This window comes from Macrosteles quadrilineatus, unplaced genomic scaffold (assembly GCF_028750875.1).
Source record: "Macrosteles quadrilineatus isolate MER2022 unplaced genomic scaffold, UCM_ALF_1.0 Scaffold_2__2_contigs__length_208266976, whole genome shotgun sequence".
In the NCBI taxonomy this organism is placed as follows: domain Eukaryota; kingdom Metazoa; phylum Arthropoda; class Insecta; order Hemiptera; family Cicadellidae; genus Macrosteles; species Macrosteles quadrilineatus.
The window spans coordinates 66,111,558-66,135,287 of record NW_026542595.1 but is presented as its reverse complement, the minus strand read 5'-3'; the positions used below and the strand labels follow the sequence as shown (position 1 = coordinate 66,135,287).

At 34.5% G+C, this 23,730-nt stretch overlaps 1 protein-coding gene across 1 annotated transcript in view; it reads right to left on the bottom strand.

Moving 5' to 3' along the window:
- LOC128986914 (F-box only protein 6-like) overlaps positions 1-22,555 on the bottom strand; it is a 29,676-nt gene extending 7,121 nt beyond the window's left edge. Inside the window, exons 1-4 of the mRNA XM_054407525.1 lie at positions 21,672-22,555; positions 13,085-13,201; positions 6,957-7,188; positions 731-860 (exon numbers count right to left, since the gene is read on the bottom strand). Coding sequence (XP_054263500.1) covers positions 731-860; positions 6,957-7,188; positions 13,085-13,201; positions 21,672-22,017 — 825 coding nt within the window. The 5' untranslated portion in view covers positions 22,018-22,555. The remainder of the gene's footprint in view (positions 1-730; positions 861-6,956; positions 7,189-13,084; positions 13,202-21,671) is intronic.
- Between the last annotated feature and the right edge of the window lie 1,175 nt (positions 22,556-23,730).

Below are 23,730 nucleotides of genomic sequence, written 5' to 3'. Positions count from 1 at the left end.
TCAGGCATTATTAAGCATTATTCAAGGATGGTTTGTGTGAAGTTTGGTGCAGATCCGTCAATAGGGCTCCGCCCCAGTGGCTCTGGAGTTTCCCATGTTAACCTTATGAGTACTCATATTTAAATGGAATTAAAGAATCTTAACAGCTGGTGCAACTAAACAATTTGATTCTATGATGTTCAATAGCATTAAAAAGTTAATAGGTTTACCAACAGGGTGCAGCACTATATTTATTTTTAATTTATGAGAACAGTTAATTTGCAACCAAAAGGTGAGTGAGCGTAGCGAACGAACTTCAACCTGGAGGCGAGTTAGCGTAGCGAACGAGCTAACCTGAAGGCAAGTGACCGCAGCGAACGAGCTCCAACCTAAAGGTGAGTGAGCGTAGCGAACGAACTTCAACCAGGACGTGATTGAGCCATGCGAACGAGCTCATCTTGAAAATGAACGAGCATGTGACATAAAACCACAATAGGACAGGACGACGTCTGTCGGGCCAGCTAGTATATATATATACAAACTTTGTCTTTTATAAATATAGATAAATATAGATATAGATACTCAATGAACATAAAATAAGGTGTCACAAGTTGACTGATTTAAATTATAATAATTAGAACTAATGTAGCTTAAAAATCAATTTTAACATTATTTCTAGTGGTTTGATGGCCTTCTCTCCAGTATGTGTAATTTTGTTGTTAATAAAATAAACAAGGTACAAATCACATACCTGATGCCAATTGTTGTCTTGTAGAGAATCCCCAGTTTCTTCTTCAAATGTGTGTAGAACTTGCTTATTACTATCAAGCAATGAAACTTCTAATTTGTATTTAATACCACAATCCCAGCGTCTTGCATACCTGTGGGATAAAATCAAGAAAATTTTTTAATAATTGTATGTGTGTAGGCTGATTGTAAATTAAGGTGGTCACTAAGCTTCTGTCACAACCTCAGCTAGTTCTAATCTGAGACCAACGTCATGTTCTTTACTTAACAAACTTCTTTTCTAGTCGATTTTCACCCCAACACTATAAGATGATTAGCCACGTCATAGTATTTTAAACATTGCAAAAAAATGTTGACTATCCCAACAAATACAAATTCTGAACTTATATTTACTAATTACCAAGAAACTTGAAACTAAACTACTGATATTTACTCAACTAAATTTATATACACGCTTCTACACTAAAACTTTTAACTGGTCCAGATGTGACAGGTTGCCGAATGAAACTACAAACTTCGAGACGAATAATTAGTTTATTATAATAAAATAGTAACTTTCGACTTGCTGCATTGACAAATTTATGAACACAAAGTACGAGCTTATGAGAAAATACAATTCCGAATCAAGTTAACTTATAGGTTTACAATGCTAAGATAAAGATTGACATGATTAATTCCATTTTAGAAAAAGGGGAAACATAGCCTCCCGAGGAGGCTATGGGGAAAGGCGACGCGGAGATTTAGGCGACCAACCGAAACAAATTTTGAATTTAGACTAACTTCTACTGAGTGTTCTCCGTCCGTGGCCAAGTTGGCCGTGGAGGGGCACCAGCCAATCAAGGTTGCGGCTATGCCGCGTGACGTCAGTTCAACGCTGGACAGTGCTGCTGCCTAACGATCACTCGGGGCGTTAGACAAACTGTAGTTGCGCAGTTACTGAGTTCAGCCATGCACGTTATACTTCTGGGAACATTGGCCTGGTGGCTGGCCTGGCGTCGAGTCATGGCTGACGAAATATTCCATGGTGAGGCAACTGGCTGACGCAGACGTTGGGAGATTGAAACAGTTCAATATTATAGACCCTCCTTTTATATTTGAAACTAGCTGTGCGCCCGTTCTACGTACGGGAATCTTGTAGTAAGTTGAAACCTTCTTATATTCAGAACAGTTGTTGGTTTGCATATTTTGTGTGCATTTTCTAGATATGCTGGTAAAACTATCTGTATATATGAATACATATAAACCTTCGCAAATACAATATCTGACAGTTTCAAGCCAAAACGAATGCTTCGTAATTAAATGTCACCCGATCGTGTTAGTCCATATTTTATTTCTAATGATAAAAGGAATTCATTTATAGATCTATGAGGCACAGCCCTAAGGAAGGCCAGTAATTGAAAGTTACTTTCCACACTAGATAAAAGTAGTTGAAATACTACCTCTACCTCACTACTGCACACTTTATTCGGGTTGAAATTTTCATAAACAAAAGTGCTCTTGTCTTTTCCACGAAACACTGAGAAATAAGGACATTAATGCGTTACCAACAGACATACACACACACAAATACAGAATTGAATTAGGGGATATGCTACGCTTTAACCAAAGCAAATTACAAACAAAATAATTACCGTATTAGAAAGTTTGGATAGTGTCATCAAATTTTATGATAATCGTATTTAGGCCTAATCAAACTGTAAAATTGGTGTAAATCCGTTGGCAAATATTATAAATAAATAAATACACAGGCAACAAAACATTGATACGTTTATAACGTAAAGCTTAAAAGATTCATGATGGTTTGCTCAAAAAATCTTTGACTTGATGTGGTATCAGAACCGAAGTTATTAATCTCCCTCGGTTTTGGATTTTCTTAAGTTTTTGAAAATCAAAGTTATTTCTCATTAATAGCATTATTTGGAAGCAACTTTTAATGTTAACATATTAATGACAGTTTGAAGAAACCACCTTTATCCAAACAAAGGTTTCTTATTCAAAAGATTGCTTAATCTCTAAACGATGATCGGTATATCTAGAGTACCGATTGTTGTTGAAATGTGGTTGTGAATAATTAGGCCTACGTAGGACCTACCCAAGAGATAGGTATGGGCCAAGATTTGCGGTATGGTCCAAGAACAAAGAGGAAATTAGAAACCAAAAGTGACACACTGGAAAAGTGAGTTTAGCTACATCTGTTAGTTAACCGTCTGTTACGATCACAGCGAAATCAGAAAAATCTTCCAAGATCGTAGCAACATCCACGATCACCCACTGCAGTTGTGATTTTTTACTTTGCACTTTACACAACTGTCCTTGATGTGCCGTCAATTAGTGGAATCCTTTTTTGTATGCTATTGGTGACGATGATTAAAAAATGTAAGTTTCCCAGCACTATACAACACTGATTCACGGTCTTTTCCCCGGTTATCAAAACTCAAGAACAATCGTTGCACTTGCGATTAATTAAACCGGTTAAGTACGGCACAACGTTTTTAATCTCACTTGGTTTGGATGTGCTTACAAACCTTGATCGGAAATGGTTGCGGTATTTGTAAACAGTATTTAATGTAAACATATCAGTGACAACTAGAAGTGAGAACCAATCCAAACAGCTGATCGTTATTTCATAAAATGTAATAGTAAACATAGGGAGGAAATATGACAAAAATCAAACAAAATTGGGGTTTTGATGGTTCGTTATTTTGTTTTTAAAGAAGCGAGGCCATGTTTTTATAGCCAAAGATACTCTCACCAATTCAGTAAATACAGAAAAATTATTTGAACCTTGATCGGTACTCTAGTTTTCTAGGAGTAGGCAGCGTAAAATGACATTTTGGTGTCGCAGACAGAATGACAGAATGGACAGACAAACAGACAGACAGAAATTGAGATAAGACTCGTTTCGGCTTTCTTAGGCTATGAAACGTAAAAATTTCCAAAAACTGGGTATTTACTCAGGGGAGGTATAGAAGAGGCTACGATGACAGCTGTGGGCTTCTTATTAGCTGAGGGAACGCCATTACCGTAACAAAACTGTTGATAGCCATTGGCCTCGGTGGTCTAATGGTTAGCGTGCCGGGCTGACATTCTGTAGGTCCCGGGTTCGAATCCCGCTGGTATTATTAACTTTTTGTCCAAGATTTTTTTATTATCAGCAAGTTTGGTTGGTTTGGTTCGGTTAGTACAGTTTAATTTTATTATTAAGTCATTATAAAATTTTAATTGAGCAATTTCTAGTTTTATTTAATAAACAGAATTATTTTTCCGATTACTAAACTTTTGTTATATTATTTCTTTATCAGCAAGTTTGGTTAGTTCGGTTAGGTTATGATAGTTAAATTTTATAATTAAAAAATAATAAAATTGAATTTGAGGCATTTATAATTTTATTTCATGAACAGAACTATTTTTGCGATTAGTAAACCTTCATTGCCAAAGTGCTCTCTACTACAGCGCTGTTCACGGAGGAATTTTGAACTAAATGCCTCATTCGTACCTCCCCTAAGTCAGACCCCAAAAACTGCATGATTCTAAGCAATGTACAGACAAAACTGTAATTTTATTTATATAGATAAAGCAAACCTTTTGTGACGGTATTGACAGGGATTCCTGAGGGTGCATCTAAAAAAACCTCCCCAGCTGATATGTAATGGGTCTGGGAATTTTTAAGGGCCGTCACACAGAAAACCTCATCCATTAATATTTTTGCATCATGGTAGCAGAGTGTGTCTTTTAACTGGACAAGAAAAATCTCATTCATTAGTATATTCAATAGTATATTTCATGTCATGGTAGCAGAGCGTTGACAGAATTTTTTCCATGGTTGAAGATCCCCAAGGGTATAGTACAAACTTATAAATGTCTTCTCAACGGCTATGAAGGAACTACATCAAGGCTAGCAAACGATTGAAGAGTGCAATTGCCGAAGCCAACAACTTGATAGCTGCTGATGAGGCTACCGTTTCTTTAAAGAGACTTTTTTGTTTTTTTTGTCCTAGGACGCTAGGCACGAGCCCGGAGTTGTTTTTCACATTACTTCAGGCTAGACCTAGGGGTTGCGGCAATATCATTTAGATAAAATCCATTGGTGACTTGGCAGGATTTGAACTCGGGATCTCAGGGACTTAAGTCCTGCGCTCTAACCACTACACCAGCTCGCTCCCCCTTCACAGAGACTAGTACCGACCTTAAATTTACTTTCAACTTAGGCACGATGGATCGAGGAGATTACAAAGTCAATAATGGACCTTCATGATTTACCTATTGCAGAAAAAGAGGAAAAGGAAAATGTAATCGAAGATACATTTTCCTGATGCTGGACTTCGATGAAATCTGTGAGAAACTTAAGGTGAAAATCGCGTTTTCGGAGAAGGAAACTCTTCAGAAAGGGACCAAACGCAATGATCAAACAGATTCCAATCTTCACCTATTTACCTACGTAACAATTCTTATCTTAAATTGTCATCTCAGTCAATGCCATTTTTTAAGAGACACTTCCATTACAACGGCATTTAACTATTCTACTTCTTCCCTCCCTTCACCTGGAGTCAGACTTACACCGCTTTAAAAGGCAAAAAAAAAAGAAACTCTTGGCCAAGAGTTACTGAATCCGAGATCGTGTCACTGATGGGTTCAGTTAGTTAGTTTGAAAGGAGTATATCATTGGTATAGTTTGATGAAAGCACCATTGTTTATTTTTGATTTTAGTAGTAAAGATATTGCCATGACTAATGCAAATTTTGAATTTGTTATTTTGGTTGAATAAATGAGTTATTGAGTTATTTTTGGTTTCAATGTGCTAAACCTTAACCCTAATTATAATTTACCAAATTAAAAAAAAAACTTGATACAAGCTGATGTAACAGGGTTGGCAGAATGGTGGCCAACATTACAAAGAAACGGCAATGGCCAGTGGTGCTGCTTGGACAATGACAAGCTGAGCCAAAAACAGCTGTTGCCAGCACTGCTGGCCATTCGAGGGCAAAGGGTTACTTAATTACAGTAAAACCTCGACTAACCGGGGGCGGATCAACTGTGGTAAAAAGATGTCTCTTAAATTATAATACACAACCTCAAAAATACCAAGAAAGTTTTTATAAGTTGTGTTTCTTCAGTCTAATAATATGTTGGTATATCTAACTATTTTTTATATGCAGTATGTTCCCTCATTATTGTTTTTAAAAAATAGCAGTTTATTTGACAAAAATAAATGGAAGCAAAACAAAGAAATTTCCATTGATAGCTTCGAGGTCAAGCTATCCGCTTGCACTGACAATCGTCTGCTCCTTACACATCTGTCTGCTATAGTCAATGACGACGTTATAATGATTGCTGCTAGTGGTAGTTCACGAAGACTTGGCCGGCAACTCTAGCGCTTCCTACATAAATCTTCGTGAACTACCGCTGCCAGAAATCTTTGTAGCGTCGCCTCTTTTAATACGGCGGTTTCACTTCTTATAAGGTTCTGTATTCATTGCTAAAGTGCTGTGTGCTTGATATGTCTCAACATTTTATGATTGGGTGATTAGTAACCATGACAGCTTTAGTAGCCTGTGATTGGATGATTAGTCACCATGGCAACTTTAGAAGCTTGAGGTTGGGTGATTAGTAACCATGGCAACTTGTTGAATGTGTGGATGAAGAGAAACCAAAGAAAGAATGGAGAAATAGAAAGAGGTGTTTCACGATTGTTATCTTTATCTTATTTTATGACTGTTGTTATTATCTTTAAGACTTTTTTAGTAGGGTACTATGATTTTATGCTGTTTTATGACTTTTTATGAGTCATCTAATGTTTTTATCGACATTCTTTTGTTCTGAAACAGCATGTAGTAGTAGCCTATAGTGTATGATGACTATGGTAGCAGTAGCTTACTAGACTTTCCATTGTTCTGTTCTTTGCGAGATTTTTTGCTGTACGGTGTTTTGCAATTTTTGTTTTCAAAATTCACGTTTCTGGTCCCTAGACTAAGACAATAATAGGTTTTTTACATACGTCCGTCAAATAGTCCAACAATTAATATTGCTCATCAACCTACATGTTTTGTTGCGAAGACAGCATTTTCAAAGCTTGCAACTCGTCAAAAACACAATTAAAACACGGACGACACGAACACAAAAAACATTAAAATGGTACGAATACACAAAAAACTTTTAGATAGTATTGATTTTGTCCGGCGCGGTGCGGGGTTGGAAGCAGACAATAACAAGGCAAAGCAGGAGTTTCTCACCACTCAGAAACATCAAGCTGAGGTTGAATCTGATCCATAATCAACGAGTTGAGACTGTGTCCTTCCAATGTTATTAATTGTTCTTTGATACACCAACCATAAGACGTGGTAAAGCAAGAGCGGCCGGGAAGGTGGGCGGGAAGAGGCTCAGATCCTGTGGGCTCTACTTCTACAGACCAACCGTTACCTTCTGATGACAACACACCCCAGTGCAAGTATCTTGGACACTCTTCTGCAAATTTACAAATAAATTCAACTCATTTATTTACAATATGATAGGCTACAGTAGCTTTATTTGGTACAAGCATGTTTTCAGTTAACAGGAAGACAGGTACATTATTAGCATACTTTTTAGCTCTATTTAAATTTACTATCTTAAGTAAAAATATAGATTGTGTTTAATGGAGTTCTATTTTAAGGGAATACACTATACCTTTGATATTCAAAGTCTAAAAATAGTTTAAAAAATTCAAAAAGGATTTGTTAGTGATGTATTACAATTTAAGGAGCTACTTTTACTCATAAAATAGATCAAAATTAAATACAGTATTGCACTTTACATAATTTACAACAAAGATATACAGTATTATCTATTCTGATTTGGATTCATTAAATTAATTATTTAGTTGCAAGTGGGGCTTTATTAATTAATATACAGATTCTACTGTTTCAACAGAACTTAACTTACAACATTAACTTCACACAATACTTAATTCACAGATTACATGTTCTCTTTATGAGGTCCAAAATCAGAGAGAGCGAGTTAGTGGTTTCGCTCCAAAATCCATTAGTAAGAAAAACAAAGAATGAACTGCAAGTCATTGCTTATAAAGTACAAAAGGAACAACATAGAGTAATGAGCTATAACAATATAACACAACTTATAACACTTCCCTCTTTGACAAAAAATAAAACTTACAACACTTCCGTCACACACAAAAAAAAATTTCTCGTTATATTATTTTTCAATTTTACACAATTAATATTCATATAGTGTTTAAAAAAGTTATTCAATTCAAAAATTTAAATTACAAATTTATACATTGTTTATTGAAGTTATTCCATCTAACTCCTTACTAACAAAAACATAGTGACAATTTATTTACTCATTGAACATTGCTAAATGAAGTTATTCAATCTAACCTCTTACTAACATATACTGACAATTTATTTAGAGATAACACTGCAAATTGAAGTTATTCAATCTAACTCCTTACTAACCTCACCATACTAACATTTTATTTAAAGATGACATTGCAAACCATGACACTGCAAACTGAAGTTATTCAATCTAACTCCTTACTAACATACTAACAATTCATTTAAAGATGAAACTGCAAATTGAAGTTATTCAATCTAACTTCTTACTAATATACTGACAATTTATTTAAGAAATTAGTAGACAAAAGACATTTGATCAGTTTTCACTCAGTTAGTTATTAGCTAATGTGAAAGTTCCAAAAATTAGGCCTATAAATCTTCAGATTTAATTTTCTTTAAAAGGCAACACAAATATTGGCCAGGTATTATGGTAGACATTGAGCAGCTAGTTATGAATTGTCAAATTTGTAATAAGTACATGAATTCTGAAAAAAATAAATAAATAAAAAAAATAAAACTTACAACATTATCAAAAGATTATTTTTATAGACTAAAAACCTGCACTATCCACTACGACTCCCATAAGCTTGTCAACAACCATGGGTAAACGGTAAGAGTAAATATGATATTTTATAGGTAAAAATCACAAAAGTTGCAATAACTTTTGATCCTTAATTGTTACAGCAATGGGGTGTTGGACTATTTTTTATAATTTTAAGAACCATAACATACTAATTTTGATCAAAAACCAGCTTTTCTCCAAAAACCAGATTTTTTTATATATTATATGGTTTTTTATGGGAAAATAACATAAGTTACTTTTGAACCGCAATTTTTACAGAAATGAGAAGTACAACATTTTGTTCAGAATTTAAAGGAGTATAACATACAACATTTTTAAGAAAATCGTTCAGACAATTTTCGAGAAAATCTGATTTTTCCGTTTTTTATGGGGTTTTATGGAAAAATCCCTAATAAATATCAAATTTTCAAAAAAATTAAATAAAAAACTTTCAATATTTTAAGGACCATCACATTCTAAGTTAAATCAAAACCGGCTTTTTTTCTAAAATCTTATTTTATGTTATTTTATGAGAAAATAACATAATTTACAATAACTTTTGAACCGTAATTTTTACAGGAATGGGAGTGATACCATTTTGTTCCGAAAAGGGCTACAACATACTAAATTTGTGCAAGACAGCAATCTCTTATGAATCTTAAATGACTTTTAAATGACAATAAATTTAAATGTAAATTAATATTTTTAAATGTCTTTTAATGCTATTCTTATAGAGAACATTTTACATTAGCCAACTTTGGATCTTCGGATCCGGATCCAGATACACAATGTCATAAGGGCGGGTTAAAAAAAACGTAATTAACAGAATGCCAATTTAAATCATAGGCCTACTGTTTAAAATTAAATTGGTAATGTTTAAAGGTTAATATATCTTATATATAGAGTAATCTCCAGTTGAGCCCATAATCCCTCATTTTTTGGGGACACTAAAACTTTTCAAAATCTTAAAATGAAATTATGTGTCCAGTTTGCACGACCACCAAAAGGGTATCTGTGTATATTTTACTATAGTTTGATCTTGAGTATATCGTTTGCATGCAGCATCCAATTTATTTATGCCTGGATAACCTCTGGTTAATCTCTTCTTTACATTTGTTCCAGGTCCTCAGTACTGATAGCCAGGTAAGTTAAGTTCTACAGGTAAAATACCCTGTGTCTGTGTACAAGAAGACTATACTGTGTTCTATCATATTAGATGGGGGGGTCTTGACTTTTTATTCACCCTGTATGTACACAGAAAATTTTGTACACAGACACAGGGTATTTTACCTGTAGAATTTTACATACCCGGCTATCAGTACTGTGGACCTGGAACGAATTTAAGGAAGAGCTACGCAAGGGGTGATCCAGGCAAAAATAAATTGGATGCTGCACGCAAAAACCACGATATACTCAAGATCGAAGGTAGGGATGTGTCGAATCCGGATCTTGAATCCACCGAATCTTAAGAAAAGATTGGGATTCGAGAATAAATTTTTTAGGAATAGAATTATGAGCCATATACTGTGACATTGACTAACCATTCAGGTTATTGACGTCGTAATATACAGTACTGTGACATTGCCTAACCATACATGTTATTGACATCGTAATATACAGTACTGTGACATTGCATAACTATACAGGTTATTGACGTCGTAATATACAGTACTGTGACATTGCTTAACCATAGAGGATATTGACGTTGTAATATACAGTACTGTGACATTGACTAACCATAGAGGTTATTGACGTCGTAATATACAGTACTGTGACATTGCCTAACCATAGAGGTTATTGACGTCGTAGTATACAGTAAGTTACTGTGACATTGCCTGACCATACATACAGGTTATTGACGTCGGCAATATACAGTACTGTAACATTGCCTAACCATAGAGGTTATTGACATCGTAATATACAGTACTGTGATATTGACTAACCATAAAGGTTATTGACACGGTAATATACAGTACTGTGACATTGCTAAACCATAGAGGTTTTGACGTCATAATATACAGTACTGTGACATTGCCTAACCATAGAGGTTATTGACGTCGTAATATACATCACTGTGACATTGAGTAAAAATCGGGAAAAAATCGGTTTTGTACATGGATACAGACAGCTATGTGGATCCAGCCCAAGATCCGGAATTTTTTTGATCCGATCGGGTGCCGGTTCTAGCTCGGATCCGGCGGATCCAGTACCGATATCCGGATCCGACCATCACTATTTTCCTGCCGTCACGGGATAGAGACCTTTAATTTGAACCCTCTCCTGTCATTCTACGACTTTCCAGTTGCCCACAATTTTGACGCAAAGAATCACATTACATAATTAAATATATAGATATTCATCTTTATCTAATTATCTTACTTTTTAATATCAACCTATTTTTAATAGGCCCTACCTAAAATGAAAAATAATTGTTTTTATCTTTAGGCTCAATGTTTAATAATTTCTAGAAATGGAATAATGTACTTAGTTTAGACTTTGAAGCAGCAGCAATCTGCAAAACTTATCACAAACTCTGAGCTTAACCCTCCGAGTGTTAAGCGTCGCGTAATCGACGCACAACACACCCGCCGTGGTGTTATGCGTCGCTTTTGCGACACACAAACATCGTTTACGGCAAGGGCTCTGGGACTGACTGAAACAGATTGAACTAGATCGAGGTTGGTATCGTTGTTTTCGGCAGATTCTAATCTTTCTCCTGATGTCTGTTTCTAGACTCTTTTCATTTTAGTTCTGAAAATATTGTAGCAGACAGCCGACGTGCGTATTTGTAAACAACTTGGTTAACCTCGCACCGATGACTGATGTGTTTTATTACGTTTATCATTGTTTTAGTGTAAAAAATAAAAAGTAGTGATATACGTGGTGTTATAAGAAGATTTTGGGTACGTCCACAATGCACGCTGGTTTTCTGAGTCAGACTGTCGGCGCCGATTAAGTCAGACTCGGCGCGCTTATCATCCCATGCTAGTAAACGTAAGCGGCCATAGTGCACCTGCGCGCCGATTTTCTGTGCGCAGGTAGTCTGACTCAGATTTTTACTGGAATGAATTGTTCATTCTGGTTTCAGACAACCTGCTTATATCGGACCGTTGATTTTTGTTTTTGTATTGAGTGTACAAGTTTTTCATTACATTAACCATGGATATTAACAAATTGCTATCAAACGTTCAACACGTTCCAGCAAATTGCAATAAGCGCATCAAAGTGCATAATTTTTAACAAATATAGTAACATTGTACCTCAAATTTATCTGCTGATTGAATTAAATTGTTTGTAATATTGATTTTTTACAAAATAAGCAATTTAACTTACGGAAATAAATTTAGTTACTTCAACGGGACATGCTATTTCAAGGTTTTGTGATATTGTCCCAAGTTTTTGGCAAGCTTGTGCTCATTTTTAAGAAGGTGTTCAAGCTCATTCTTAAATATTTAAAAAATCGGTTGTCGTCTGCAAGAAGTTAATAATATGTATAAATAATGTTGAGATTGTAGCACAACGGATTGAGTTATCAAATAATTAAATAACTTACGTTATCAATCCATAAATTGCTGTGGAGTACGCGTTTCAACCAACAATGTATAAAACCTGTATAAAATATGTATAAATATTTATATAATATGTATGTATCAATGTACGTACAGTATCCCTTAAATAGGTCTCAACACAGACAGGTCCGGCTGACAACCTGCTTGCATTTATATGGCCACCTCATCTGAGTCAGACACTCGGCACCGAAAATCTGAATCTGACTTCCTGCTTATACCAGCGACAGCGTGCATTGTGGACGTACCCTTAAGTGATTTTGAAGGGCTGGTTGATGATCCTGAAGAAGTAGGTAGTGATATTGATTCTTAGCTACGGTAACGCTAAATGTACGAAATCTGTTTTTCACCCATAACTTATTTAATTGCAAATTTACTTTCTTATATTATTATATTTTTGTAATCCTTATAAAATTTAGAACGTAGTGGCTATTTTAAAATATTTGTAGACTTATAAATTATAAAAATTTATTGAGCCGAAACATAATTTGTTTTCATTTATTCTATAATTTTTGAGAAATGTTAACCCAACAAAAATTGTTGGAAATTTTTTTTTATGTTTTATGTACTACATTGAAGCCTATAATTTCCCAAACAAAATGATGTATAAAACAGTATACTTTACATTGTTTTTAAGTTTCTAAGATACCGGTACATTTAAATAAAACCCTGCAATTGCGCAATAAATGGGCGGACATTAATACCATTACTATGGACACTTGGAGGGTTATTTGCTGTTTTAGTCTCCGTTAAACTAAAACCATAGTCATTGAGGTTAACTTAACACTTACCGTACCTATTCATTGATTGACAGATATCTAGAATTTTTACTCAATTTTAAGAATGTGGCCTTGCTAAAATTGGCTAAACATATTTTTGTAACAGTACACTTAACTTACTCTGAGAACAGATTAAGCCATTGACATAGCTGGATTCCCCAGTAGCACTTCTGTTGCTTCTAAACTGGAAATTTCTCCATGCATTTTGGTCCCGCTCGCAAACATGTGGATCATCTCCTACAACATCCAATTTCGCTCAAGTTACCATATTAAATCATTGACATTGATACAAGTAGACATTTTATCCCCATGTTGTCACCAGTTTTTTAATCAAAATCAAAGGCCTGATGTGAGCCACCAAAAGATTGTGCTGATCCAAACGGCCAATTTCTGCCAAACATATATAAGGCTGAGGAAGGTGTGAAGGAGGACAGCTGCCAGATTTCTCCGATCCCCCAAGGACTTCTGAGGTTTTTAATTACAAGGGCCCACACTTAACATCTTTTATTCTACTGCGCACTGCTCTGTGATTATATGTCCTCATTAGTCTAAACCCCACCAGGGGGCAACTTTTTGATATTTTCACACCTTTATGGAATATCAAATTATATTACATAGAGGTGTGAATAAATTTTGCATTTGATGAAATGAAATAAATAAATAAGTAAAAGATTTTTAATTTTATTTATTTCTTTACATAGTCAAAGAATAAATTAGGCTTTAAACACAACTTTTATTCATAAATCACACAGCATAGTGTTCATTAATTTATAACACTAAGCTATGTTAGATTAAATATCTTATAGCCTACCTACAACTAGCTACTGTAGTAATTTAAATTAGAAATCGGATCAACTCTTAATGGATGTATTAGAGTTGGGTCAGGTTAGGCAAGGTTTGGTATTGACAAATGACTATAAAGTCGTATGGTTGTTAGTTATTATTATTATATTGTTTTTGTAAACAAACTTGTAGTTAATGAAATGGAATTCTTCATCTAAAGATTTAGTTTTATTTTAAAACAAGAAACATGGTGCCGAAACGAAGAACCAGAAATAAGAATAAAGAATGACAATGTTCTCCATTCAGAAGGTTACAGACAACATTGATTATGATAATGACGAGATGAATAATCAAGACTTACCAATGAACATAAAACCACCAAAGCCACTGTTAGTTACCAGTGGTAGTGAAATGACAAAGAAGTGGAATTTATGGCGGAAACAATTTCAGTGGTATACTACTGCTGTCAATTTGAAGAAGAGAACATTAGAGAAACAGATACTGTAGCGCTACTTTTATGACAATACTTGGAGAAGATGGAATTGAACTCTTTGAGTCTTTTGGTATTGATGAAAAATCTACTAGCTTGGATGATATAATTGCAAAATTTGATTTGTGTTTTGAAAGGAAATCAAATGTCATATATGAACGGTTTGTCTTCAACAATATAAATCAGGGTAAAGGAGAAACTTGTAATGATTTTTTAACTAAAGCGTCTAACCAAGCAAATTAATGCTCGTACGGAACAATGAAGGATAGCTTATTACGAGACAGGCTGGTGTGCGGAATCAATCATGACAACACTCGCCAAAAACTATTACCGTACATGAAGAAAATTTGACGCTTGAAAAGACAATAAACATCTGTAAGACTTCTGAAGAAGTAGAATTTCAGCTAGCTAGATACAATGTCTGAAAAGAAATGCTGCAACGTTTATGCAGTTAAAGGAAAAGAAACTTTAGGTGAGAAGCAAGAAGAAAAAACACTAAGCAAAAAACAAGAGGATTACACCTTCACATGCAGTCGCTGCGGATATCGCCATGGCCCTCGAGCCCCAAAAGAAGTGCTCTATAACTGTGGTATCCTTGGCCACTTCTCTAAGGTATGCCGCTCAAAACCAAATAATCGAGTGAAATCATTAAAAACTGAGGACTCCGATGAACAACATGGTGAAGTACATTCGATTCAACACTCAGACCAGGTAACATTAATTAGATCCTTATCTAACGAAAGAAAACAAAAAGCAGGAGATTGGACTGAACTTCTAATACTTTTTAAGAACCAAGAAGTATTTTTCAAATTAGATACAGGAGCTCAATGTAATGTAATAAGTAAAACTGTTGCATTAAATAGTAGTTCAGAAATTAATGGTTCTAAGATTAAACATTTTATTTCATACACAAATAACAAGCTACCAGTCCTTGGTGAATGTACTGCAAATGTAAACAATTAACAAACAACGACAAAAAGTCAACTTTATTGTAGTTAATGGAAATTATCCAGCGATTTTAGGTCGAGATTCATGTCAGACATTGGGATTTGTTAAAAGGGTACTTAATTTGCACGCTAGCAATCTTGATGAAAACCTATTTAATGGGATAGGGTGTTTGAACAAAATTATGAATATGACATTGATATAGTTGACAATCCTTCACATAAAATCTATCCAGCTAGGCGAATTTCTTTTGCATTAAGAGAACATTTTAAGCGTGAGCTTGATTACATGGTATAGTTAGGTGTTATTAAACCTGTAACTGAACCTACTACTGTAGTATCCCCCATGGTTGTTGTACGCCAAAAAGACAAAGTCCGAATCTGCTTAGATCCAACCGATTTGAACAAAAAAATTAAATGTCGCCATCACCCACTTCAAACTTTAGAAGAAATAGCATCTAGGTTAAATGGCTCAAAATTTTGCATACTCTTAGATTGCAGAAAGGATTTTGGCAAATTAAGGCTTCTGAGCGTACTTCTAAGTAGGCCACTTACTTTAACTTTTTAACTTATTTTTACTTTTTCCACGCCTTGGGGAGGGTACAGCTACTTAAGAATGCCATTCGGCATAGCCTCTGCTCCCAAAATATTTCAAGAACGCATGTGCTCCATTTTTTCAGGCTTAGATGGAGTAGAAGTTTCAATGGATGACATTCTTATTCATGGCTTGACCATTGATATTCTGGAAAAAAGGACTTTGAAAGTTTTCTCTGCTCTCAATATAGCAGGTCTTAAGCTCAACAAAGACAAATGTATTTTCAAAGCACAAGAAATCAAATTCTTGGGACACATAGTTTCTGGAAATGGCCTCCTTCCAGATCCCACTAAGATTGAAGCTATACAAAATCTAAAACAGCCCTCAAATGTAGCCGAGCTACAGCTATATCTTGCCATGGTAACTTACTTGGGTAAATTCATTAATAACTTTTCAAAGTTGACAGAGCCTTTGCGCAAACTACTGAACAAAGGAATAGCCTGGGTTTGGGATTTTGATCAAAAGACAGCATACAAAAAGCTAAATGAAGCTCTTGCGTCACCTCCTTTGTTCCGTTACTTTGACCCAAAAAATCCCATAACATTATCAGTTGATGCAAGCTCACACTCTGTTACATTAGTGCTCCTACAGGAAAATCGGCCAGTAGCATATTCTTCCAAATCTCTAACTAAAACACAGCAAAGTTACAGCCAGTTAGAGAAATAGGCTCTAGCAATTTCAGTTGCATGTAAGAAATTTCACGAATATGTATGGGGATCACTCAATCCCTCTACATACTCTACATCTCACTGGTCTGATAGTTGAAACTGACCATAAGCCTCTTGAATTGATCTTTAAAAAACCCTTGCATGACACCCCTCCAAGAGTTAGGCGTATCGTTGTGGAGATAATACCCTACAATCCAAGAATTGTTTATAAGAAAGGAACAGAATTATATATTGCGGACACACTGAGTAGAGACTGCATAAATCATGCTAGTCCTGAAGAAGAACTTTCTTTTGCAGTAGACTTGGTAATATCCATGCCAAAAGAAAAACTTAAGGAGGCTCAACATCTCACAGAAAAAGAAGCTGAACTCTCCAAACTTAAGCACATCATTCTAAGTGGTTGGGCTGAAGAAAAATCTGAATTGCCAGAAGAGCTACACAAGTATTGGAATTATCGGGATGAACTAGCTGTTCATGAAAATATAATTTTTAAAGGGGAAAAAATATTGCTGCCCATGCATCTTCGTCCACTTACACTAAAGAAAATCCACCTAGGGCACAGAGGAATACAAGACTCACTAAATTTTGCTCGAGAATACATGTTCTTGCCTAACATGACGAACGAAATCAAACATTATGTTTTGAACTGCAAAATATGCTCAAAGCTCCAGAAAGATAATAACGAGGAAAAAAAATTACCGGTACAGCAAGAAGTACCAACTAGACCGTGGATGGAAATGGGAACTGACATTTGTCACCTATCCGGTAAAGATTATCTTGCTGTTGCGGATTCCTACTCTGGTTTTTATGACATTGTTGAGTTAAAATCTACAACATCTTCAAATGTTATTACTGAACTCAAAAAGTTGTTTACAGTACATGGAATTCCTGAAACGTTATTATCAGATGGAGGTAGGCCTACTCAGTTCAATTCATTCGAGTTCAAAAATTATTCTGCAACCTAAAATAATTCAAAATGTTCACAATGAATTGCAAAATATTCGGGAAAAATCCAGACAATATAGTAACAGAACAAAAAAGAACAACTTAGAATTTGAAGAAGGAGAAAAAGTACTGTATAGAAAAGAACACGAAGATTGGCAGCCAGCTACAGTCGTAAGAAAAGGTCCGGAGCCAAGATCATACCTTATAGAAACTCCAGATGGGAATATTTATCGAAGGAACTCTTGGTTTTTGAAGAAACAATTTTATGACGTTGAAGAACCGGCAGGAGCAAGTAAAGTGAACGGAAGTAAAGCTGGAAATGGAGTTAAAGATGGAGAGAGTAGAAAGTCATCACAGAGAGTAAATCGTCCCAAAAGACTTGACTTATAAGTGAAGAAGGGAGATGACATATGACTATAAAGTCATATGGTTGTTAGTTATTATTATTATATTGTTTTTGTAAACAAACTAACTTGTAGTTAATTAATCGGAATTCTTAAAGATTTAGTTTTATTTTAAAACAAGAAACAGGTATGTTATTTAATTTTTACCAGTTTAACCCTAGCAGTGGCCAATGTTAGAAGTGGGGAATGGCCAACCCATTTTGGCGATTTTGCAGACCTATTTTTGAAAATTCGTAAAAATTCAACCGTACAAGTAAACCTAGCCAACCTCATATTCATTTTGTTCGGAAAGAACAGGAGAATCTAGAAATAGTAATATCATAATGATTTAGACAGTCTATTTTATCGATAAAGTGAAAAAAATAAAAAAAATTTAATTTCTTTCGGTATTTTTTTTTCTACGAATTTTTTATGGGAAATTCATTATATACATTTTGTAGACAATCTAATTCCCTACATAGAAATATATAACATGTTAGGAAAATATTTTTTTTATAAGTTTTTGGAGCGAAATATAATGACAAACGGAGAACCGATAAAATTGAAAACCGTACAGTGTTAGTTTATGTTGTAAAAAGTTATATAGTATATGTGTATTTATACTAATAATGATATATACATGTTTGTAAAGCTAATGAAGTAAGGAATAAAAAAAAGTCATAAAGTTTATGGTAAAAATAATTTTTTACCTATAAACATACGTATATAAAATAATGTTTTCATATTTTTGCGATTTCGCGAGAAAAAAAAATTCACAGTATTTAGTATACAACTTTTGTACGAAATTTTTTTACTTCAAACCAACATAATAATCTTGTAGTGTATTCAATTACCTACATAAAAATGTATAACATGTTAGAAATATTTTTTGTAGGTACGTAATAGGAACATAATAATACAATAACCGCAAATAAGTGTAAACTATAGCCTACAGTGTTTGTTTGTGTTGTGAAACATTATGTAGGCTGATGATATGTAGCCTACATATTTGTAAAGCTAATGAAGTAAGGAATCCAAAAAAGTCATAAGTATGATGGTAAAAAGTTATTTTCACCTATGATTAAGTATCAATTTGAGAATGTTTTGAATTTTTTGCGCATTTCGAGAAAATGGAGTGTAGGCTACAGTATTTAGTAGCCTATATAACTTTTTTACCAAATTTTTTACACCCAAACCAATATAAACATGTTGTAGTGTATTCATTTACCTTTATAAAAATGTATAACACCTTGGGTAAATCATTATATAGCACGGCGAACTAAGGTCCGTCTCGTACAACAATCTCTGAATGTCAGAATCGTCATTTTTGGACATGATGCTAACAAAATACAGTATTTAGTATAGGCTATAACTTTTTTACAAAATGTTGTACCCCCAAACCATTATAAACATGTTGTAGTGTATTCATATACCTTTATAAAAATGTATAACACCTTGGGTATATCATTATATAGCATGGCGAACTAAGGTCCGTCTCGTACAACAATCTCTGAATGTCAGAATCGTCATTTTAGGACATGATGCTAACAAAATACAACCTTTGATGAACACTATTTCACACAATTCAGTAATATTTATGCATAATAAAATGCATGAAGATTACTATTATACACGCACACAAACTTCACTAACACTAACACTACGAACTAATAACGTATTTAGTAATAAATCGCGGATAACACGAGAGCAAAACCCACCAGGAACAACAAACAATGGCGAATACACAAGACAGCTGTAGCAGTAATGACTCACTTCCGTCGTCTTCATATGTGAGCAGACAAATAACCCTGAGCGCAGGGCTGCCACTCTCACAATCTATATTTCTTCCTCTTCAAAATGACATATTATATGACTAGTAATAATAACTTACACTGTATGTAATTCGTATTTTCCATATCGTCACCTGACAACCATTGGCCATTTGTTAAAAATTTTGAAAACGGCTGTTTTCATAAAATCGTACCGGTTGTGCAATCAATATTTCGTTCTAAATATTACTACCACAATGAAGATAAAATCAATGGCTATCCAGTGGTACCACCCGCAACATCCCACGACGAAAATTACCCGAGCAGGGTATTGCCAAACAAGACGTGTTTTGCCAGTTCCCAAGTGTTGGCTGCTAAAGTCGTGCCGCGCCAAAAATTCATTTGATTTCTAATCGTCGTGACATTGTTATATACCTGCTACAGGGTTTGTTTATGTAATAAAATGAAAGTTCAGAATGTGATCTTTCGAATGGTATATATATTATTCTCATGTGAGTTGATTATAAGTGTTTTTTTACCACTAAAAAAAATTTCGGCCCACATCGTCTCCAGACGACTTTGGCCATTCTAAGCATCAACATCAGATCGTCACCAGACGACGATCGGCCACTGCTAGGGTTAAAAAAGTCATAGGCCTAAGTTGTTTTCATTGAAAATAAGTTATTCCAAGTCAATATACTAGCCTATCAAATGAAATGGCCAATCTAACCCAACTTAACTTTACTTGATCGAGTTTTAAAAAAGTTGGGGCTAGCAAATTCTGATGTAATATTTTTTAAATTTACAAGTAAGTTAATATAGGGTTAAGTTACGGTATGTATGCAATAATCAGCTGTACATAAGTTTACGTCCTACACTCATTTGAATGAAAATATTGATCAATGTATCGATTATTTCATTCGATAAATCAAGTTTGTTAACCTAACCTAGGCCTAACTAACCGAATGAAATAATCGATATATCGAATAATCTAAGTAATATAAGCTATTATTGTTATAAATAAAATCATAAACAAATCATAACTCAATTTGATGTTTACATAGTGAAATAACATACAGTATTAACAATATTTTGAATCAGATAATTATTGATTGCTTATAACGTTATTCATCTGATAATATATCACAGGTGTATTATATATATATATATATAATAGGCCTAGGTAATTAGGGTAAGTACATTATTTGTTATGGTACCTAGCCTATTTGTATAACATTTCAACATGACTAGGACCTAAGTGTTGAAACTAGTCATTTGATAATTAAAATGAGTTAAAAGGGTACCTACTAAGTTAATGTTTGTATAATGTTTTCAATTGTACCTATACCTAAATTATATATATTAAGTACAGGTTCTCTGCAGGACTAACTTTTTTTGGTCTTTTGTTGGTAATTCTGAGCAATTACTTGGTCAACCCCAATTTTTTTCATATTTTACTACGGTCATCAGGAGGTTCTCAGAAAGCAAGAAACATATAATTCAAGGCCCGCAAGGCCATTGCACAGGTTGCCGAGCGATAAGAAGGTTCAAAGTCCAAGCGATATAAGTGGCTTGCGGGAGACGCGCGGAAGGCCGTTCTGACTCGGATGAGGACGTTGAACCCGGCGATTACTGAGGTAATTAATAACCTAACCTAACTTATTATGTTTTTTTTAGTCTCAAATACATCTTTAAGGCCAATTGTAACAGTACCATTACGTTAGGTTAGGTTAGGTTAATTAATAACCTAACTTAACCTAACCTAAATTGCGGGGCTTGAATTATATGTTTCTTGCTTTCTAAAAACCTCCTGATGACCGTAGTAAAATATGAAAAAAATTGGGGTTGACCAAGTAATTGCTCAGAATTACCCTTTTGTTGCCTTTAAGTTCTTGTTGATTTTTGATACCTGATACGCATTTCGCCACAGGTTAGAAGTATCCCATAAGTTAGAACTATCCCCGAATGAAGGTTTACTCATCGAATCGACGATATTTTCAATCAATATTAGCGTAGCCCAGTTAAGAAACTGTACCCACTAACTTCCAAAGGCCTACCCCTATCTTACCTATACGGTACATAGGCCTAAGTTATCTATCAATAACTTATAGGTTTACATAACTAAGTTACCTGAGCCAAAAGCGTTCTTTAAGAGATTATTTCCAAAAGCACCTTTGCTGATAGCAAAGTATAGATAAAAAGGAACACAGTCAGACTTGATTGTGGGAAGGGTATGGGTAAAACTTTCCCTTAATTCTTTTAAACTATATCTCTTCAACTTCTCGAATGACACCACTGAATCTATTATTCTCTTCCAAGTTTGGCATACTGATCGACAAGCTAGCAAATCTTTCCAGCTGACAAAAATCAATATATTCAGAAGAATCTCTGTAGGGAAGAATATATCTGATAGAATTAGCCCATTGTTGACATCTTCAAATGCCTCTTCCTCCTCTGATGATGAAAATGAAGACATGCCTCCTTCCAAGAATCTAAGAATCTCTGGAGGGACTAATACATCTGATAGAATAAGCCCTTAGTTGATATATTCATATACCTCTTCCTCTGATGATGATGAAGATTAAGATATGCCTCCTTCCAAGTAAGTTTGGCCTATCTAAAATGCAATAGTATTTGTATAAGGCTACTTTACAAGTATTCCTACTCACTTTGGGCGCAGTAACCCTACTAATTTAACAAACATTAAATATCTTTAGAGCAGGATGACATAATTTGTATAAATCAAACCGATGACTCAAACCAAAAACCAAACCACTAAACCAAAATGTATCAACTTTGACTTGGTGATGATGACTGACTTGCATGGACCAAACTTTTCACTAGACCACGTATTTATTTACCCTCATTTATCGACTATGTTTAATCTGTGATACCATAAACCGGTCCCGAGCCCCGACACCTTACATGAGAAGGCTATGTTCATGTTGAATGTTGATATTCTTATCATTGAACCGACAACATGTCGATAAGAACATTGCTAACAGTCAGCTCTGTCAGCGTCAGCAGGTTTTATGTACGACTCCATTCAATCAGGACTCGGTACCCCCCACCACCTCGCCCGGGACACAGTGTTTCCATTCGCGGGATTATTATCCCGAAAACGGGATTTTTAGACCTTGAGCGGGATTAAAACGGGATGCGGGATAAAACGGGATTTTCGGCTGTGACGACTATTTTTATTTTTTTCTACTTAATTTTAGAGAAAAACTAACTAAAATCGATTAAAAACTGTAGCAAAATATAATAGTGATGTTTAAACAACTTCATATACATGATACGTCAAGTATAATACTAGGTATTGTACAAAAAAATCATGCGGGATAAAACGGGATTTTTCACAAGTGAAAAGCGGGATAAAACGGGATTTCTCGACCCAGTAAGCGGGATTATTTTTTTGGTCGTGTGGAAACACTGCCGGGACAGCGGAATCGGAATCGGAACGATTTGGTTTGGTGGTTAATTGAGGTTATGTTTATTGTTATTGTATAATTAATGTTGCGGAGTTACAATACAATAATAACCAGTAATAAAACTTACTAACTTAGGTTCCCAATCTTTATAACTAATTTACTATTAATTTCAAAATGTGTTTGTCAGATCAATCGATGGACATATTTCTAGAAACCAATTAATTAGCCTAATTGATTTAGGCCTTGCCTAATAAGTTTTGGATCTTTATAAAACAATGTTCTGTGTTGTACAAATATGTTGAAGGGTTTTATTTAACTGACCTTACCTTTTATTATTGATAATATGATAGTATTATTATGATATTTTATTTAAATATGTTATACGTAATTATGAAAGTCAGGTAAAAGAATTTAAACTGTTGTCAATTGTAAGGAGTAAGATGGACCCTAAATAAATTTTGTGATTACAAAACATTCAAGTTACCTTTTGCATCTTATAGAAAATCTTATGGCCTACCTTATAATAATAAAACATAACTTAGGGTATAAGTTAAACAAAACAATTTTTTTATTCAATAGGCTAACTTGATTAGCCTAATTATTAGGATAACATACCAGTTGGTTGTGTTTGAAATTTTAATAAACTTAGGTAATGATTTTGTAGCCTATATAAATATATCACCTTTATTATTTGTTTTTGATTCTTTAGACAATTTCTTTTTAAGGTGAGATAAAATCTTAGCCTACTTACTGTTTGC